Source organism: Mytilus galloprovincialis, chromosome 3, assembly GCF_965363235.1.
Source record: "Mytilus galloprovincialis chromosome 3, xbMytGall1.hap1.1, whole genome shotgun sequence".
NCBI classification, from domain to species: Eukaryota; Metazoa; Mollusca; class Bivalvia; order Mytilida; family Mytilidae; genus Mytilus; species Mytilus galloprovincialis.
Genome location: NC_134840.1, coordinates 48,779,282 through 48,801,538, shown reverse-complemented (window position 1 = coordinate 48,801,538; position 22,257 = coordinate 48,779,282). Strand labels below are relative to the sequence as shown.

Below are 22,257 nucleotides of genomic sequence, written 5' to 3'. Positions count from 1 at the left end.
AGTGATCTCATTGGCAATCATATCACATGTTACTTTTATATTTATATTTAGTACTGACATGAGCAATAAGAAGGGTGCCACATGTGGAGCAGGAGTTGCTTACTCTTCCGTAGCACCTGAGATCACCCCTAGTTTTTGTGGGGTTCTTGTTGCTTAGTCTTTAGTTTTATATGTTGTGTCTCGTGTACTATTGTTTGTGTTTATTTTAGATTTGTTGTGTTTTGTGTACTATTTTTTGTCTGTTTATTTTAGATTTATGAGTTTGAATGTCCCTCTGGTATCTTTCCCCCTCTTTCAAATCAATATGGATAAACATTACCTTAAAGGAAGAGAAGGCTTTGGAGCCTAATTTTCTGATCTTGCAAATGTACCTCTTAATTAATCAAGATAATCATGATAATGTCTGACAAATTTTGCTTCAAATGGCTTTCTTTTTATTATTCCCTTGAAGTTTCAACATTTTTTGCCTTTGTATTTCAGTGAAGATCTTAAAAATTTGCCACTCATAATTATACAAGCCTCTCTGGTAGCCATAGTTTTCTTAACATCAGAATCAAGTGAGGAAGATTTGTTAAAGACCTACCCTACATAATTCATGCCAAGTTTTGTTTTAATTGACCAAGCAGTTTCAGAGTATATTTGTACAATGACAAATTAATTTAACACATGTAAATAATCAACTGTTATTTTATTCTGATTCTATCTTTCTTTTCTTCACTTCAGGTCCATCACCTTAAAAAAAAGAGAAATAATATATTTTAAAGTTTCACTTTGTTCTATGACAACATACATCTACCTTTATACATATTATACAAACATCTTTGGTTACTGATAAATCATTCAAATGGAGTCAATATCCATTAAAAAGTAAATCTATCCACTCTAAAATAGATCACAATTTTGATCTAACAATGTCTCTCCTATAATTTAAGAAAATAAACAACAAATAAATGTATAAACAAAAGAAGATGTTGGGTATGCATCAATGAGCCAGCAACACATTGAGATTATTAACTCAAAGCCATCTAGAGGTCATCATGCAGTCTACAACAATAATCAGATGAGTAAATGACAGGTGTGAGGTGTTTTTATGGTATATTGAACTCTAAACATCCTAAACATTGTATGCCAGACTCAGAGTGTCAAACACAGACCATGGCCATAAAATTCACCAAATGGTAAAAGAAAAATAAGAAATGACAAAAGACGGTCACTCTTTGTGGTGATTTTTCACATTGAATGGTGATTATTGTGAGTGATATGTTCATAATATGGTTGTAAATCAGACTTTTATTTATTATATTTACCAGTAATCACCTTGACTGTGGTTCACTCACCGAACAACCAAAAGTAACTTTTAACTGAATATACTTACAGTGTGTACTTAACTTAAGCTTTTTGCAGGATGTACTAGTAAATGTAATTACACCAGTAGTCATAGTATTCAGGTACTTGTGTTAAAGAAATAAATGATGTCTTAAGATAAATGAGTAATGTGTCCATGGGACACAGATGATGCCCCTGCTTGCATATCATATAAAGTTATAAAGGGACATAACTGAAGAACATTAAAGTGATACTACCCAAACTTGTACTTGATCTGAGTTTTTTGGTAATAATTATCACCAAGTTTCATAACATTTGGTAAAGGCAAAATTAAGTTAGAGAACGGAAACAAAAAAATCAGCAATTTATCCATTTTTAAACAGGCATAATGCTCGAACTGTAAAAGTGAAAACACCAAAATACAAACTTGATCTGTATTTTGTGATAATTAGCATTGTGTATAAGTTTCATAACATTTGGTTGAGGCAAACTAAAGTTAGAGAACAGAAACAACCTTCGGGACATGCAAATGGATGGATGTTCAGTCGGACAAGGGTAAAACTTAATGCCTCCTCTGCTATGGTGGGGGCATAAAGTAAGTGGTAACAACACAGATAAAATTTAATCCCTCAAAAACTCAAATGAACAGTAAGCAATTGGGATATTTGTTTGTGTATTTGTTCAATTAATATATATACAATGTAGTTGTCTGAATATGCAAAAAAAAAACTGTTTTGCTGCTATAGTAAATCATGCTTGTAGAATAAATTAAAATTAAAGCTTACCCTCCTTTGGTTTTTGTCTAAATAGAACCTCAGCTGACATATGGAAAGACACACACATCATTTCTTTTTTAGGGGCTACATTCCTAACATTATGAATGGTAAAGTTATCTGGTAATGGTGATCCTATTGTACTCTCTATTCTCTGTTTCACATCAGCTTCAGGTGACTCACTCTTTGAAAAACAATACACATACATATAAGGAAGTAAATCAGATGATGTAGGTTTTATGTTGTCATCAATATCAACAAATAATGACTGAAATGTATCAGTAAACTCAATACCAAGGGCTGGTAAATTCATAACAACTTTCAAATTTGTCTTATTTCCTGTTTCCTTATAATTTTTCCATCTTTTTAAAATGTCAGGTTTGACTATTGTCTTGATGAATTCTCTCCCATCTAAATTACTGCAGTTTACTTCTGTTTTAATTTTGTTTAGTTTGATGTTTTTACAAAGACTTTCATAAGAACTAGGATTCAAGTCATTAGCAAAAACAATAGCTTTCCTTGATTTAGCAGCAGGTATAGCAAATGGTCCTACACCAGCAAAAACATCATAGACAACATCTCCTTCTTTTATTTCTTTAACAACCCTTTGATGCTCAGAACCTACAAGTAAACAACATATAAAACATTTTGGTTATCATCAAAATTTCATGAGGGTGCATTTTATTAGAGAGGGAGTGGGTTAAGTAAAGATTAAAATATGTGATAAGAGAGTCAATGAGACATTTCTCCATCCTAGTCACAATGTGTAAAAAGTAAACCATTATAGGTCAAAGTATGTCCTTCAACACAAAACAGCAAGCTATAAAGGTCTAGTGTAAAACAAATTCAAACAGGAAAACTAACAATTTAATCTAAAAAAAAATATTAAAAAAATGAGAAAGACTTATGAACTAAATCAATATACCACCACTGAGCAACAGCTGGTTCCTGACTAAGGACAGGTGTCGCATAAATTATGCATTGAAATGAAACAAATAAAAAATCGTAAAACTTACTCAATCTGGGATTCCAATATACTTTTGAGAAGTCAAACTCAAATGTAAATCCATGTTCTTTTGCTTGAGCCATCATATTGTCTTCCCCAGCTATTAATTCCATTTTAAAATTACGGAAAGTATTATCTATTTGACCAGTTTTGTTCACTACTGTTTTCACTGAAGGGTTTTTATCCATTAAAACCTGGCCTGCAATAAAAATTGAAGAAAGATCAACATACTGATACAAGGTAAGTAACATATCATGTACAGGTATATAACATATCAAAGTTCTGTTTAGGTACTGTAGTAAATGCTTTTCTATCTCAAAATTTGATTTTTTCACCAGAACACAGGAGAATGCATGTGCTGTTAGTGACGACATCAAGAGATCAATGTAGGATAAAAAACTTAAATCAAATAGTTTTGGGGTGGGGGGTCAACATTGCTGCAAGTTTTGTTAATCTTAAATCGATTTTACATATATCCCTTTTGGTCAATCAATTTTTCCCAAATTAAGTTAAGAGGGGGGGTGTGAGGGTCAGTAAAAAAACTATGTGAATTAAGTTTTTTATCCTTCATTGAACTTTTGATGTCGTCCCTTAAGTTTAAGGGTATAAATGGGTATAAATATTGTAAATTCAGAAATTATTACGATTTTTTAATTATTGTGAAAAATAGGACAGAGTTGCAATTGTTAACGCTATAATTTAAAATCGCATTTTGAAATATTTTATATGAACAGTCAAGGGTCTAACTTAAATAAGTTATAAGAGAAAAATAACATGCATGTGTTATTACAGGCACTTTTATGAGTTGTCTACTCTTTTTTTCCTTAACCTGTAATAACATATGTTTGTTATCAGTTAAATATATCATAAATATTTTATCTTTTGTGGGCACTTGGGAATTCTTGAAACTTTGCGCAGTAGATTAATATATTACCTTGATAACTAATTTTCTAATTCCATTAATACAATTTTTATCAACCATAGTAAATCAATGAGACAAGGCCTTTGAGGGAAGGCTTAGTTATTACAGGCATGTAACTTATTATATTACAGTAAATGAGACATTCGAGAATTTCTTGGAATCTTGCGCAGTGCTTCATTACAAGTTCTGATCATCATTTCTTACAATGAATTGAAATACATTGTGATATATGCATGAGCAAAGGCTTTAAAGAGATGTAGGGAAGCTGTTATAACACCCTTTGGTTATTGTAGGAATATATTTTCTGTAATAACATAGGTGTATTAGGCATATCTGGTTAACTATGAACTGCTATATCTTTGCAAAGTTTAGTATACATAAAGAAAATTATAATATCAATAGAACTTGTGAAAAATGTAACAAAATAAAGTTTGTATATTGTCCCCTTGAAACATGTAACATACATATGTTATTACAGTATTTTGATATTTTAGCCCACAATAACAACATGTTAATTAGGTCTTTCCACCTTTCCGTGGAAAGACCTATTGAATTTGTTCTGATTATTATTATTATTTTTTTTTTTTTTTTCTTCCGCCTAATTTTTTTTCTTGCGTATTATTGATGTTTCAAAAGATGTCGCTTAGATATTTGGAATATGGTATCGTATAGTTTATACGCTTTAAAAATTTACAACTGTGTAACAAAATACTTTACGTTGTAAGAGTTATCTCCCCAAACACTGTTTTTCTTGTGGCCACTACTCCTACGCAACCGTTAAAGATTACGACAAATTTATTTTACCAAATTGCTCGTTACATCTTCAGGATTAGGATATTCATTTGGACCGAAGCTTTACGGAGACTCCATATGAGAGTTATTCCCCCTTTTCCCTTAAATTAAGTGATATGCATTTCTAAATGGTAAACCATATGTGATAAAGACATAGGGTCTTTAGATTTGGGGTCCTTGGTCGAAAATAATAAAAATGAGGTCAAGGTCAAAGGTCAAGGTCATATTCTAAATTTTTGGCTTATTTTCATTTATTTTCAAATACCTTATGACATATCGACAATTAATTTTTCATAAATTGTTAGTTGCGACATGTCCTTACTTGTATATTTTGATTGAAAGGGTGCGCAGACAATAAATGGGAGTTTTTGCCCATCTTACATTTAGAATTACGCGTAAAGTGATATTACTAATAAACCAAACATATTAAAGACCTTGGGTCTTTTGATTTAAGGTCCTTGGTTTGTGAACTTGAAATTGAGGTCAAGGTCATAGGTTGATATGACGTTCTAGATTTTGACCTTTGCTTTAAATTCATATAAATACATCATAAAGCCATAGGAACTAACATTTTAAACTGATTTTTAATATTTCAATATCAAAATAGATCTTTACTAGTGGAAAGACCTACAATTGTTCTCTGAACAATTGGTTTTTAATTTTTGTTTGTTATTTTTCTCTAATAACTTATTTAAGTTAGACCCTTGACTGATGAATTAAACAGGATTTTTGTCAAAATCGTAAAAATTAAAATCACAATTTAAAATGTACATGTACTCTAAAATGACAAAATCACAATAATAAATGCACACAATAATTTCTGAATTTACAGTATACAGTTTCTTAAAAAAAAATTTAATTACTGGACTTTCCAATACAGTTCTTACTTCACATGAATAAAAGAAACTGATCTTGTCTACATGTAGTTTAATACCAATTCAACAGACATTAACCCATAAACTAAACTTATTTAAATTAAATAAAAAAGACAGCTAGAGTTCAAAATACAGCTTTTAATAAAAAGATTACTGTCTATTATACTATACAATATATCTACAAATTCAAAATGTACATTGACCCTTGCCTAATTAATCATGTGTTAATTCACTTTAACTGTTAAAACATAAAAGGAGTCTCCAAGTAAATTAAAGCCAACAATTTTCACAAACTTTCTTTCAAGTCTTAAGCTTTCTTTTTATATTTTAGCTACAACAATGTAATTGAGACTGGTTGAGTTATTTACAAACTTTATAGTTATACATGTACTATTGTAATTGTATAACTTCTATGTTTTGGGGAGTTTAATATATATTTACCAATTTACTCTTATTCTAATTAAATAAAATGTATAGTTTCATTCATTTTTTTTTCTATACAAAATACATTAGAAGGGATGACAGAAATAACTAAAAATATTTGACAATAGCGAGTACATGTACTACAGATCACCAATTGCAACTCCTCATGTAATAAAAAGAAGTGTAAACAAAAACAAACAACATGGTCAAATTTATTATCATCATTGAGCAAAGCAAATGTGTATTTTTTTAATTACTCACAACCTTATTTAATGGAAAGTTGTCAACTTTTAAGTGAAGAAAGAAATAACTTTATTAGTAATAGCAGATTAAATACATTTTTTACTTTGAGCTACCATCAGGGTTTCCGCTGGCGGACGCCATTTTCGCAATTTGCGAAAAAATAATAATTGTGGCGATTAAAATTCGTCATTGGCGAAAGAAATATATATACGATTTATTTTCAGCCATCTTGTTTATTTACATTTTTTCGGGTTTCTCAGATTTTACCTGATCAGACAATATACTCGGAATTCACCTTGAACTCGTTTACATTTAGACAGAAAATCAATAATCAGCTGATTGCATTGTGTGATATCGACAACAAAGGACTAATTAATAAAGGTGTTAATTGTATTTTGACATTATGATATGGTTAAATGGCGTCCGTCATATGTCACAAAAGGATCATTTATTAACTACTTTGCGACGCACGTGTTCGAAGCAAAGTTTTGACGTCTCCTCTCCTCATAATGATAGTCCAGAAAAGAAAACTGTTGTTATGACGAAAATTTATTAAAAGCAAGAAATATCTTTGATTTAAAACTTTATCCTTTGACTTTGATATCGATAATTGATTTTAAAGAGTACTTTAAAGTCGTTTATGTGTTACGACATGTTTCAAGCATAGTTTTACATCTCAACTTTTTCATTTACATATATAAAGAATTTTCACCCTTTTAAAAAAAGTTCCGTTTTTTAATAGTTAAAGTTAAAAGTTTATTCTTTACAATTTAACTGTAACGTAGACTCTTAGATAAGTTTGAGAGAATAATCATAGACAACGATGGGGTAAACTCAACTTATTTGAAGGGGGGGGGGGGGAATTAAACAAAAAATATATAATGTTACTTGGCGAAAAAAATAACAAAGTGGCGAAAAATATATTGTTTTGGCGAAAGAGGTGGCGAAAAAAATAATTGACCCAGGGGAAACCCTGGCTACCATGTAGATTTAAATAGAAGACAAGTATTCGACAAGGACACAGGCACTTGTCTTTGAAAAAAAATATATACCAACTGTATATCATATCTGTGTAAAGGTACATTAATACATTTGAATGTGCATGCACAATGTATTTGTTCTAAAATGTGAATGCAATGTCATTTAGTGATTGTACATGAAGTAATTATTACAAACCAACATTTTCTCTAACTTATACTACTAAACTAACAGTTTTCCCACAACTCATCAACTGCTTTAAAAGTTATCATTACCATGATTACCTATAATATGTTTATATTGGAGGACTTCATCTTTTAAATTAAGATGGGCTATATGCCCTATAATGGAAAATCCAGAGACATTTGTTTTTACGATAGCTGGAATAATTTCTGAAGCTGTCCAATTATCATAGCACAAATCTGTATCATACTTCTGAAAACTTGTCAAGTCTACGTCGGCTTCATTGCACATTTGTCTTTCTTCATTGCTAAAATCGTCTAGTGACTTGTATTTCAATGGATTGAGAAGAAATAGCTTGTGTGATTTAAAATCAGGATCAAAGTTTTCAAGATCTGCTATGGGTTTCAGTTTTGGCATCCTCAGCATTGATAACTTCATACATTTACTCATTTGTTTTATTGCTTTAATTGGTACTTTAACTCCTGGAATTTTACAAGTCCTTTTGAAGGCAGATTTGTCTAAAACTTTCATTCCTATAACATGTTTAGGGGGACACAATTCTGACACCTCAGACTCAGAGTCAATGTTTTCCATTTTCAATTTTAAATCGTTGAAAATATCAAAGAAATTTGATGAAATGGCCTGTAAATTAATCGGAGGTATTCTATCAAAAAAATTGTATCTTGCAACTTGGAGAAATTTATGTCCATTTGTTTCAGTTCTTACAACTACAAGTCTTTTGGAATCTATAGATGATAATCTCGGAATACATCGATGAAAAAGCTGTTTAATGAACATGAATGAAATTATTTGGTAATGAACTTTTCAAAGATAAAGACGTTTTGTCATTTCTGCATCGAGAAACGTGCAAAAAAATATCAACAGGAAGTTGATACTCTTTGGTCCTCTTTACTAAAGAGTGGGAGAGTTTACTAATAGGTAATAATAATGCATTGCCTATTTGTAGACAGATATCTTGTTACTCCTTGTAAAATTTCATATAGTTGACATCGTTCAAAATCAATGAGTTAAATTTGATATGAAATAGCATCAAACTCAATGATATAGATCATATTTTAGGGTCTACAAAAAAAGTCTCAATGATGTCTCCCTAGAATTATCTCCCTTGTATCTCAGCATGGATGATCAAGGGTGTCCAAGATGTAAAACAACTAAATACAGAAATCCTTCATTGAAATTGCTTGTTAATATCTGTGGACACTCATTGTATGTTGTACATAATGAAATTAATCCTTATGATATAAAATCCACACTTCAATGAAATTGAATCAATATTACAATAATGAAATATAAACTAAAAAGTCTAAAAGTTAAAATTTATTAATTAAGATACAACAAGTACAACTTACAAGCTTTAATACACAAGTTTCAGTTACAGAGTGAATTTACAATTAACATTTAAGTGCTCACAACTTGAGCTTACACTGACCTTAATGACTGGCAAAGTTGATAGATCTGTGAAAGGGTGCGTCTAAACAGTGGCGGATCCAGGGGGGGGGGGGGGTTCCGGGGGTGCGCACCCCCCCTTTATTTTTGCCGATCAATGCATTTGTATCGGGACATATGTTTTGCACCCCCCCTTTCGAAAATTCCTGCATCCGCGCCTGCTACACACTGCTAAGGAGTCCTTGGTGCACTAAGGACTGATAACATGCCACTAAGGACTAGATGGGGTGCTGTTACATGTAAAAAATTTTCATATTAAGGTAGAAATTGATATTTAATGCATAAATTTCAAATTTTATAGAAAAATAATCATAAATAAACGAGATATTCAACATTATTTAGACACGTGCCTGTTTGTCTTTGATGTGCCGAAAATCAATGGACCGTTTGACACGTGTCAAATTATATATTAACTGATTACACGGGAATCCTGCTATCTATTTTGTTTAATCGACAAGTTTGGTAAAGTTGGATACTAATAAATGAATTGTTGTTGAAATTTTATTAATATTTTTTTTCAGAATGAAGAAGTATTTTCTCAAGTGTATATTTCTTGTAAATAATGAATTTGTCACCAGAACAATATATCTTATGTCGGATTTATATTTGATGTTCATATTAATAAGTGACTGAAATATATTTTTTTTTAAATATTTATTTCACATTTATATATATATTTTGAAAGTATGTGTTGAAGTTTTGATAACCGGCAGAGGTGTTAGTTGCTTTTTCATTAAACTCATCTTGATCTTGGGCTGTGATAAGTCCGGTAGAACCGAAAATTGAATCTAATACTTCGTAGAGTTCTTTGTCGTTGGAACCAATTCTATTGTTCAGGTGGTCGGACACATTATCTATAATGTGTATTGTACCCGTATCTCTATACTGTTTATTATTTCTTGCAAGCGTGCTTGAATGTGATGACAGGTGACGACGGACATGCGTTTGAAGAATAGACTGGTATGGAGCTGGAACACTTTAGTTTGTTTCTTGTGGTGCACTTTTCAAAATTTATTTTCATATATAAAGACATTAAGCAATGTATTACTGGACAAAACGAAACCAATAAGATAATGCATTTTTACTTCATGCAACCACACTAAGTTGATATATGACCTGTTTGAGCAATATATTTCGGGCCTTCAACAGTGAGTAAAGCACACACGATACCACATGGTCATTATTTCATAAATTATTTCGTACAATATGTTAAACAGACAATTTGTTAAAAAAAAAATACAAATCGGATTTCCTTCTGACATACTTGTTCTTCTTTAAGAAAAATAGATTTCAAGAAATTATAGTTGAAAATATTTCTGTCAGCTTTTTCATTTTTTCACGTGATATATTTAGGTTTAAAAATTCAAATTATATTGTATTACAAAAAATATTTTTACACATCATGTGATAAATATTTTCGAGGCATTCATACGAAGCATTCTCTTTCTCTGTCAAAATTATATCTTTTTTTTTTTTTAGCTCTAAATTAACACATACTGAAAATTTTTCGTGAATACTGTACTCTGTTGTGCAGAGTTGCTATAGGTGACGAATACCACTATGTAATGGAATGCAGCAGTCTCTTGACAGATAGAACACTACTTATTGACAAGAAATACCTAACGAACTTTAATGTTTTAAAATTTAATGCTATTATGAACCAAAAACAGAAATCTAAACTTCGAAAATTGTGTCAATTTATTAGAATTATAAATGACAAACTGGATTCTCTCTGATGTTAACCTGTCGGCTATACTGATCATACCGTTGTAAAAAACTCATATTTAATGCTTCCTCAACAAATGTACATATATGCAATGTAATGTAAACTAATGTGTTTTTCTGTATACCTTTTTCCAACTTAGGTGATACCAGAATAAAATGATATATATATACTAAAAACTGTGGAACATTTCAAAAAACATTTGTCTCTTTTATATATTTGAAAATGAAACTTAATCTGACTAAAAATCGGGAAATTATTTGTATGCCCCACGTACGATAGTAGAGGGGAATTATGATTTCTGGTCTGTGGGTCCGTTCGTTTGTTCGTCCGTCTGTTTGTTAGTCTGTCTGTCCGTTCGTTCCGCTTCAGGTTAAAGTTTTTGGTCAAGGTAGTTTTTGATGAAGTTCAAGTCCAATCCACTTGAAATTTAGTAAACATGTTCCCTTTGATGTGATCTTTCTAATTTTAATGCCAAATTAGAGTTTTGACCCCCATTTCACGGTCCATTGAACATAGAAAATGATAATGAGAGTGGGGCATCCGTGTACTTGGGACACATTCTTGTTTCAACTTCTTTTACTTTAAGAAAAAACATGTCAAACATATACAAACAAATAACTAATGTATGAACAGATATCAAACTGTTTGAAAACTAGTGGTTTTCATAAACCCCGATGAAGCCACATGATTTTTTCTCTCAATTCCATCGTAATTTTTTAGTGAAACCATTTGTACATACACGCATCTTTGTCGAAATTAAAATAAAAACAAAACACTTATCAATAATATATCTATTCCTTTTGTCTTCGTATCTCTTGCATAACAAGCTGACCACACTCTAACGTATTAGTCATTTAGTTGGCGCAAATCAAAGTCGTGCACATGTGGCAAATAACTTTGTCGGGAAAGTAAAACAAAAACAAAATTATAAATACTAAGCATACATCTTTTCGATACAATCGTTTATTACTTATAATAAAACAAAACGATTATGATTGTTTAATCAGTTGTTATGTCATATGGCACGTGTCAAACGGTTCATTGATTTTCGGCATATCAAAGAAAAACGGGCACGTGCCTAAATAATGTTGAATATCTTGTTTATTTATGATTATTTTTCTATAAAATTTGAAATTTATGCACTAAATATCAATCTCTAACATAATATGTAAAAATAATACACATAACAGCACTCCTCCTAGTCCTTATTGGCATTGTATAGTCCTTAGTGCACTAAGGAGTCCTTAGCCGTGTTTAGACGTACCGTCTGTGAAAACCTAGAAAGATTTTTAAAAAGTAAGAGAGAGAGCTAGATCTATATCGAGAGAGATGTAGAGGGAGACAGATGATATGAAGGGTACTTCTATAGTAGTGTCTGCACGACCCCATATGAGTGATGAGTTAACAAATTGGCCTTCTTAGGTTATGTGTACCAACATCCGGTTTTATAATACATTGTCATTGGATCTGGAAACTGAATCGTTGAAACTAATCAGTATTGGCCTGTAATAGAAAACATTATAAAAATTAGAAATTAAATGCAAAAAAATAAATTATTTTTAACTTGAAAAAAATAAAAAATATATACAAGAACTCTATAGTGCCTAACAAGATTTTGTGAGGTAGACGAAATTGACCTTAAATCGATCGTATTGACTTCTTTGCTCCAAACCAAAAATAGGTAGATCGGATATATTTTGACTTTATTTAATGACTTCCTTAGTTTGGGAATAATTGTAATTAGCATGTTCCTATGAGATAGAAAAATGTTGTTTGTTTTGTAAGATAAATAATATTTTTACCTGGCGTAGCCGTGTGTTAAGTGTATTTCGGCATCTCTCTCCGAAAAATGACTAGTTGATTGGAATAAAACGTCTTATTGGTTAACTTTTTCTGTTTTTCTCTGCAATTGACTATTAAAAAATAATCTATCTGCTCTGTATTTGGACAATTTTGTGAAAATAGGAGGATTGGCAATTTTTACCTTTCATACCTATACTTTCATTGATAAAACATAACATGGACTCATCCAGTGTCCAGTTTGAAGGTCGTTTTAGTTTCTGTCACAATCATACACATTCTGATTTAATCAATAGTCATGTATGAAAAGCATAAACAGTTTGAAGGTAAACTAATAATAACTTAACCCAATCAAATTGCGTAATATTCAATAACAATGACCGGTCCACATTATAATAAGTAATAGGGGTAAACTTGGTAGGGAGAAAATGTAAGATATTCAAAATTTATTTTTTTGCAATAACGAATAAAAATTTGTCAACCAAAAGTTTTGCTATAATTTCATAAACATGTCGTTCTGTATTGGTACAGTTTTTGGATCTTTCATTTATGTATTTAATGCCATTCAAAGTTTCGGCTTCAAAAGTTCACATAATTTTTGACTTTATACAGAAAATTTGTCCTTTTAAAACATAAAATGTTTTCAAAGTAATACGTTACTACAAAGTAAAATCATTTTTCAAAACACTACAACAATTTTCATTTTGATTGGTACAGAAGTATTTTCATAAAGTGCGTTGAAATAAACAGCGGTATAGCAAACATCGAATTCTATAGGGTGAAATAATTTTATAGTAAAATGCAGATCAGAAACTAAAACTAAAAAAAAAAATAATATAACAATGTGGTGTGCTTGTCAAAGAGACAACTTTCCACAAAATTCAAATGAAGTTGATGTAAGCAATTATAGACAATCTTAGGACATGTTTACAGTTGAAATACTACATTTGTAGACTATACATTTGTAGACTATAAATTGTTAATTAATGCTGGTAATACATGCATGTGAATTAAAAAATGTTTCATGTACTTCAGATGTTCAAAACTTCTGAGAGCATAGTAAAGCCAATCTTCTAATACATAAAAATATTTGATCCTTTTCTTTAAAACAGATGTTAGAGTTGTATAGAACAATATTTGACTATTTACCTATCTATTTCAGATGTGAAAGCTGTGTAGACTTGCTCTTCATTAAAGGTTCTGGAGCTTGTCCTGAATGTGGTACAGCATTACGAAGAAGCAATTTTAGACTACAACTCTTTGAAGATCCTTATATAGAAAAGGAAGTAGACATTCGAAAAAAGATTTTGAGAGAGTACGTTTGAATTGTATATGATCATAAAATGTAGATATAGATCACACCAGTCAAAGTGAGCCAGAATCTCCATCTTGGATTCAAAATTTAGCTTTAAAATAGGGCAGTCAAACCTTTATTGGGACTCTGGGATCTGGTGTTTTCAAGCACAGTTTTTTGGGATTGATCCTTACAGGATCAGGGAATTCTTTATTTGAATTTTAGGATGTCTGGATTTCAATTTCTTTAAATTTGGACCTCTGGATTTCATGTTTTTAAGCCCAGGATTTCGGGATCCGACCCCCTCTTAAAAGTATATTTATATTCAAAGATTGAATAATTGCAGGATGTTTAGATTAATGTTCTTATTATTTTATATTGTAAGAGGTAAATAATGAAAGCTCTAATTAGTTAAACTGTACTACTAAAATAGTTGTACCTTTCTCAGTAACCATTGAAGACAGTCATGACAGAAGATGGTGTTAACTTTAATAATTAGGAGATAACTGTATTGTATTTTAAGCTTCAATTGCATCAATTGGTGATTTGATAAAATATGAATATATTTATGAAAGATAAACAGAATAAATGGGTATTTGAGACAATAAAATCACCAAATGATGCCATCAGAGCCCAAAATACAATATTGTTATCTCCATTCTAATAAAACTGATAGAAAACAACATTAAAACATATATTTAAACTTTGACATACGTCATCTGGGCGTACATTTTCATAGCATCAATTGTGAATTAATGCCATGAAAATTAGTGACCTTATCCAATCAAGACGAACGTTACAAATGATGTTGCATTAGAATATCATGCATTCTGTTTGTTTCATTAACTTGTCACAGATAATAGCTGAAGCACTTATATATGATAAATAAACATTTAATTAATTTAGGATAATCTTTGATAAATTAAAATTAATCATATTTTATTTGTATGTTTTCAGCTTCAACAAAAAGGAAGATGATTTTAATAGTCTGAATGAATACAATGATTACTTAGAGATGATAGAAACTATAGGTAAGATTAGGACTGTATAAAGATGTGTATTATCCCTTTTTATATATGTTCTTGCACTCTTTTTTTACCCATGGAAATTCATGAAAGAGGAAAAAATTTTTAAACATTTTTTTTTCATTACAAATTTTATTTATCATACTATTAGTTGATACTTTATGATTTGGTTCATTAATCAACCAAAAAAATGATTTGTTTTAGCCTTAGATGACCTTTACAACACTTCTATCATTGAAAAAGCTCTAAATTATCTCCCTTTGGTACAAAAATGCCTTTTTTTTTGCTCTAAAATTAAAATATCTTTGTTAACTCATCTGTGACCTATATTTTTTAATTATATTATTAAAATGATTAGCTGTACTTAAACTTAACAAATGTAAAATTTAAAGGATATCTGCATTATATTTTTTTCTCCTACAAGTTAAATTCATATGAAACCTCAAAATAAAAAAAAATGATTCATATGTCTTTATTGACAAAATGGATAGTTTTCATTATTAAACTTATGTACATATACTTTTTTTAAAGTAAATTCTTTAATTTGTCCACATTTAGAAGAAGTTTATTTTTTTTTAACTGCTTGCTTCCAGGAAGCAATTCGCCAACATATTTTATGTATGCAAAGTGACCTTAGCGTGACCCTTCTCGTAGAAATCTGGGGATCGCAATACGCATGGATCTGGCACTGACATAAACTATTATCTGATTGTACATGTTAAACATGTCATCAGTATCTATGCTTCTTTGTTGATTGTTTACTATAACGCTACAGGGTGACAATCGGTAAACTTCGGCTTCAAAACTAGAACAAGTAACAAGCTGTCATATTTTAAATCATTACAGACAGAGAGAAAAAAAAATGTTGATTATACGATATGTTTGCGTAAAATATGATAAAATCCTGTACAGAAGACTAAGTTTATGATATATACATGCATTGGTTCAAGAATTGGATAAACATTTTTTTTCACCAGTTACTCGTTTTATATGACTTTAAACAGAAAAAAGTACCTTAACAAAAACACATGCTTCTTTTGGTGGCAGATAATGAGCACAAATGAATGATGACCCCATTTTTTAATTTTATTTTTTTCTATTTAGTATATGATAAAGTTCATTTATAAAAAAAAAATAGCAACATTGTATATTTTAAAAGGAATGGATTTATACCCTAGAGCCCACTTAATCCCAAACAAAGAGATACATGTAAGAAATGCAGTAGTTTATAGATATTACAAAAGAATAACACATACCAGTATAATGTCATATGTCTTGTTCTTTCCAAAGACGTTTACACCAGACATTTTAAAACTTTTTGTTTGCTTGAAAATGTCATCAAATTTAATAAAAAGAATATTTTCATATAAAAAGTGAGTGTTTTAATTTGTACACTATTGAAGAAATCTGTTGCTATTACTCTTGAAAGTCACCAATGACCTAGTGAATAGCAAATGGAAGCGTTACAATATTAGTTCTTGATGATTAATAAGACAATCAAAGTAAAGCATTTTTCGTAACACTTTTTCGTGTCACACTTGATGCAGTGTGATACAAGAAATATCTCGTTGAGAAAGAAATGGATATCAAGCATCAACCATATCAGGGATATTTGAGAATGTAACAAAAGTTGTTCACAAAATGCATGACATTAACAACTATGAATATTTTGCCGTTAGGAATTGTTGTGTTGCTATGTCCCTCCTCAGAGTGCATATTGTAAATTCAGAAATTATTGCGTGCATTTATCATTGTGATTTTGTCATTTTAGACTTAAATGCGATTTTAATGTTTACAACTTTGAAAAAAATCCTGTTTAATTCATATAAAATATTTCATAATTCGAGTTTAAATTATTAAAATCTGTAGCATTTTTCACAATAATAAAAACAACACAATAAATTGTGAATTTACAGTACTTTACTCAGTGCTAATCTTGTATTTATAGAAAAACATATTTATTTCAGTATTTAATTTAGCCAATAATATTGATGTTGAAGAGACAAGGAAAATGATAGATCAATACAAGAAAGAAAATAAAGAGCAAATTAGTAAAGGAAGAGCAAAAATGGTAAGTTTTTATAATGTAATACCAGAAGTTAAAAATTACACTTAATTGTATACTTTTAAATCATTTTTTTTGTCTCGTGTTTGATAGTTTCAAACTGTTTTCAATTTCTGTGAAAGAGTAATGCATTGATATAAACATTCTTGAGCTTGGCTATTTATTTCTAGAGCAAAGATGAAGAGTATTTAGAGATGTTGATTGGGCAAGAAAAACAAGATTCAGAAATCAGAAGACAAATAGAAGAAGAGGATGAAAAAAGACATAAAAACATTAAGTTAAAGAATAAAGAGGCTTTAATTGATGAATTGGTTTGTATTTAAGATTTTCAAGCAGATAGCTTTTAGTTGAAGAAATTCTTCAATAGTAAAATTCATGTTAATTCCCTGGCACTACCACAGAAGCAGATTTCCCATTAAACAAAAGTGACCATATTCATGGTAAAAATTTAGTGGCAGAATAATTTGACACAAAATGGGTAAATATTAGGAAAAACACTATACAGATGAATTCAGTACCCCTCCCCTCATTAAAATATATTTAAAGAAAACACCTCTTAAACATTCCTTGGTAATTGCTGGAATGATTTACTGCTGAACATTTTAATTGGTTGAGAATTACAAGCTTAAAGGACTGACTTAAGGTGTTTATAACTTTTAAAGTTTATGAATTATTTATTTACATGTTCAATGGACAAAGTTATCCTTTCCTTTAATTTCAGATGTTTTCTGACATGTCAGCAAAAGACATAATTGCCATTCACAAGCATGATCAAGAAAAAGAAGATATAGAAATAGAATCTAGTCTACCTCAACAACCTGCCACCCAGTTCTCTACGGGAATTAGACTGGTAAGGCATATCAATCAATATGATTATCAGCTAGAAATTGTTTTAAAAATGGCACATTTTAGATCTAATGAGCATAAGAGTATCTAGCCCTGAAATTACTAAAAATTCTTTCCTAAACTATAAATTCAAATAGAACAAGATATAATTTATGTTAAAATTGTCTGCAATATTTTACATAGCAAGCACTACCTTTTAGTTAACATAACAGTTTTTTTTTAATTTTTGACAGCATTGAAATAGTACAAATGGACTGTTCATTTACATTTCAGGGTGCTCAAAATGCATTTTTACCTGTGCCAGATGAAAAAATAGAAATTTACAAATACTCACCAATACATGTAGACTTATGTGGTCCAGAACTCCAAGAAGAAGAACAATTAATATCACTTGGGTAAGAATAATTTATCTTGTTGTTTTCTGTTTACTTTGTATAGGTTTAGAAGGGTCTACCAAATTTTGGCAATTGCTGATTTTGTATCCCTTTTTGGTTTTTTATTTTTAACTTGACACGATCATTTTATTTTCTAATATATAGTATGAAAAAAAATGTTGTTTTTTAGCTCACCTGGCCCAAAGGGCCAAGTGAGCTTTTCCCATCACTTGGCGTCCACGTTCGTCGTCGTTAACTTTTACAAAAATCTTCTTCTCTGAAACTATTGGGCCAAGTTTTACGGTGACCCGTCCAACCAACCAAGATGGCTGCCATGGCTAAAAATAGAACATAGGGGTAAAATGTAGAGTTTGGCTTATAACTCTGAAACCAAAGCATTTAGAGCAAATCTGACAGGTGTAAAATTGTTTATCAGGTCATGATGTATCTGCCTTGAAATTTTCAAATGAATCGTACAACTGATTGTTGGGTTGCTGCTCCTAAATTGGTAATTTTAAGGAAATTTTGACGTTTCTGGTTATTATCTTGAATATTACTTTAGATAGAGATAAACTGTAAACAGCAATAATGTTCAGCAAAGTAAGATCTACAAACAAGTCAACATGACCAAAATGGTCAGTTGACCCCTTAAGGAGTTATTGCCCTTTATAGTCTTATTTTCAACAATTTTCATTTATTTGGTAAATTTTTGTAAATTTTTACAAAATATTTTCCTCTGTATCTAAAGGGCTAAGTTTATTATAGATAGAAAAAAAATGTAAGTAGCAAGAATGTTCAGTAAAGTAAGATCTACAAAAACATCACCATCACCAAAGCACAATTTTGTCATGAATCCATCTGTGTCCTTTGTTTAATATGCACATAGACCAAGGTGAGCGACACAGGCTCTTTAGAGCCTCTAGTTTTATTATTCTTGGGTTTTAAAAGAGAGAACATGAGAAGGGGTAATGGCAGCTTCCTGTTAAAATACTGTTTTTCATACATATTTTTTTAAGGACTTGCATCGTAAAAATGCCTTCAAAGAAAAAAAAATATAGGTCAGTTATTATGGAAAATACCTTTTATTACAAATCAAATGCACAATAAGTAATCATACTTATTACAAATCAAATACACAATAAGTAATCATACACATTTTTCTTTGTTTTTAGATACATGCGCAATGTAAGAGCAACATCAGATTCAGAGAAGGCTGGGGGTTTTGATACTAAATTTTCCTGCCAAAGAGCATTACAAGATGCATTCTGTGGACTCTTTTATTTCCCTGTAGCTCCTCAGATGGACCAGAGCTGATAGAGGATGAGTATGTTACAAACAAATTGAAATGCACTGTTTGACAGTTCACAATGTACAAGTTGTCAAATTTCAAAGAATGATTACATGTGATTGACAAGTAAATTATAGGCCATCTGAATGTTATATACTGATCATCAGCAAAAAAAGGAAGTGGAAAATCATTATGCAGGAAAAAAATGTGGTTGTGTTCACTTGTTTGTAAAATCCTAGATTTGAAAAGTCTACATGGGTGAATTTAAATAAAACTGCTGAATTAGACAGTCTGATATGAATGCACATTGTCATGAGAATCTGTCTTATACTTTACGGAGATGCAACATGCTTGATTAATTGTTGCTGAGCATCTGGTCGTGTCAGTTTTAAACAGCTATATACATGTCAATGAGAAGAGAAACTATGTAATTGTATCCTTAAAATGATGTTTTTGTCTGATTACTAAGGCTGCCATGTTGCAAATTGGAAATTGAGAAAAATGTATGAAGATTTAAGGTAGCTTAATTTTCCTTTTTCAATAAGAAAAACTGAAGAATAAATTGCTTTGGAGTTTCTTTTTTTCAAAGCTGTCATTTCTCATGGTTTGTAGGAAATATTTTTGTGTGTTGGTTCTTTGGTACATCTTTGGTTGAAAAGGATTACACATAAGTGGATTATCAATTCATGATATCAGGTTTTACTGATTATAAAACTGTTACGTTTTGAAAACAAACTGTTATTGCCATCATTGAAATGTTAAGTGTCAAGACGTTAAAAAGTGGTGAATAAAAGAAGAAATCTGATTGAACAAAAATAAACATAGAATAAGATTTGATTTGAAAGATTATAGAAATATTATCTCATTGGTCTATGTTTATTATCTTCATTAAAAAAAGACAACTTGTCAATAAGCTGTGTATAGTAATTTGTTAAAGAAACTGCTTGTATTTTCATGTTCAAGAAATCATCAGTTTTTCATGGCAAGAGTACAGTTATGAAAAGCAGCTTTAAAAACTCAGGGGTGTTTTTGAATAACTATAAGTAAGAGCAAATTGGAATATTGTGATATTTATACATAATTGAGTTAAACTACAAAATAAAAGAAAAACACTATGAATTTATTGAATTTTTATGCCCCTGCTGAAGCTGAGAGACAATGAAGATTTACCCTTGTCCGTCTGTATGTGCGTCCTTCATTATGTACATCCCAAATTGGTTTCCCTTCTCTTACTTAGTTTGCTTCAACCGAATATTATAAAACTTATACACCATGCTTATTACCACATAACACAGATCAAGTTTGAATTTTGGTGGTGTCACTTTAATGGTTCTAGAGTTATGTCCCTTGACATTTGAAAAAGAAATCAGAAATTTTCGTTTCCGTACAACTAGTTTGCCTCAACCAAATAAATGTTATGACACTTATGCACAATACTTATAACCGCAAAGCACAGATCAATTTTAAATTTGGTAGCCTCACTTTTACCATTCTAGAGTTATGGCACTTTACAAATGGGAAAAATGCTGAATTTTTCGTTTTAGTCCTTTAGTTTGCATCAAACAAATCATTAATGTAATGAAACTAGTGTGCAATGTTTATTACCACAACACACAGGTCAAGTTTGAATTTTGGTTGCCTCACTTGTCCTTGTTATTGAGTATGACTTTTTACCAAAGAAAAATATGCTGATTTTTTGTTTTTTATGCCCCCGTCATAACGGAGGGGGCAGGGCATTAAGTTTTACCCATGTCCTTCGGTACTTCCAAAAGTAGGTTTCCATTCTCTATCTTTGGTTGCCTCAACCAAATGTTATGAAACCTATAATTGATGATTTTTTTCTATTCCCTAACTTAAGTTAACCTCAACTTAATGTTATGAAACTTATACACAATACTTATTACCACAAAACTCAGATCAAGTACAAACTTTGGTAGTGTCACTTTTACAGTTCTTCAGTTATGTACCTTCATAACTTTATATGATATACAAGGGGCACATCATATGTGTCCAACGGACATTTCCACATTTATTTTCTTCATTGTTTTCTAGGTTTGCCTGAAGCAAATGTTATGAAACTTATACACAATGCTTATTACAACAAAAAACTCAGATTAAGTACAAATTTGGGTAGTGTCACTTTAACCATTTTAGAGTTATCCTCCTTTATAGTGGTTGCAAGCAGGGGTGTAATCTGTTCCCATTGACACATTCATTAAGGTAAATAACTGTTTCATGCAACTTCTCACATCATTTTATCAAAGTGCAACATTAGTTTTGATGCTGTTGTATCTGTTAGACAATACATAATCCTATTTTTCAGTTGGTCTTATAGACTTTAGAGTTTCAATAGTTTCTGCAAACATTTGAGAAAACTATTGCTAATAGCTATAGGCTATGAAGGGTTAAGTAAATATATCAGCATACACTTGTATCAGTCTCCTTAAGGATGCAGTATTTGAGCTGAAAGGAATTATATGACAAAAGTCTGTCCTTAATTTTATTCATGTTTATTTTAAAGTACAAGCCTGCAAATCCATAATTAACTTCCTTTGCTTTTTAAGGAATGACTGTAATATTTTTTCTGTCTATGAAGAAATAACATAAAAAATGTGATGCACACTGAATAACGCGCGTAGCGGGTTATTTAACAGGGTGCACCACATTTTTTATGTTATTTCGAATAGACAGAAAAAATATTACAGTCATTTCTTATAATTTAATTCTAAATTCCATTTTAAACCGTAGAAAACCATGAAAAAACGTTGATGACGTCACGGTCACATGACTAAATTATGTCCATGGGCTCATAACAAAATAACGTCAGCCAATCAGAAGATGCGTTACATCC

The 22,257-nt window shown here is 30.6% G+C and overlaps 2 protein-coding genes across 2 annotated transcripts; one reads left to right on the top strand and one right to left on the bottom strand.

Annotated features, from left to right (window-relative positions):
• Nucleotides 1–671: 671 nt before the first annotated feature.
• Nucleotides 672–8,411, bottom strand: LOC143068190 (tRNA (guanine(37)-N(1))-methyltransferase-like). Its single transcript, XM_076242052.1, has 4 exons — nucleotides 8,361–8,411; nucleotides 3,116–3,304; nucleotides 2,112–2,720; nucleotides 672–732 (listed from the first exon to the last, which is right to left on the bottom strand). The coding sequence occupies exons 1-4, from the start codon at nucleotides 8,368–8,370 to the stop codon at nucleotides 689–691; spliced, it is 852 nt and encodes a 283-aa protein (XP_076098167.1). The 5' UTR covers nucleotides 8,371–8,411; the 3' UTR covers nucleotides 672–688.
• A 230-nt stretch (nucleotides 8,412–8,641) lies between these two features.
• LOC143068187 (CDK-activating kinase assembly factor MAT1-like) lies at nucleotides 8,642–20,521 on the top strand. The gene is made up of 8 exons (XM_076242048.1): nucleotides 8,642–8,748; nucleotides 13,677–13,829; nucleotides 14,766–14,839; nucleotides 16,801–16,904; nucleotides 17,069–17,209; nucleotides 17,620–17,748; nucleotides 18,018–18,139; nucleotides 19,291–20,521. Exons 1-8 carry the CDS (start codon nucleotides 8,660–8,662, stop codon nucleotides 19,430–19,432), a joined length of 954 nt encoding a protein of 317 aa, XP_076098163.1. The 5' UTR covers nucleotides 8,642–8,659; the 3' UTR covers nucleotides 19,433–20,521.
• Nucleotides 20,522–22,257: the final 1,736 nt, after the last annotated feature.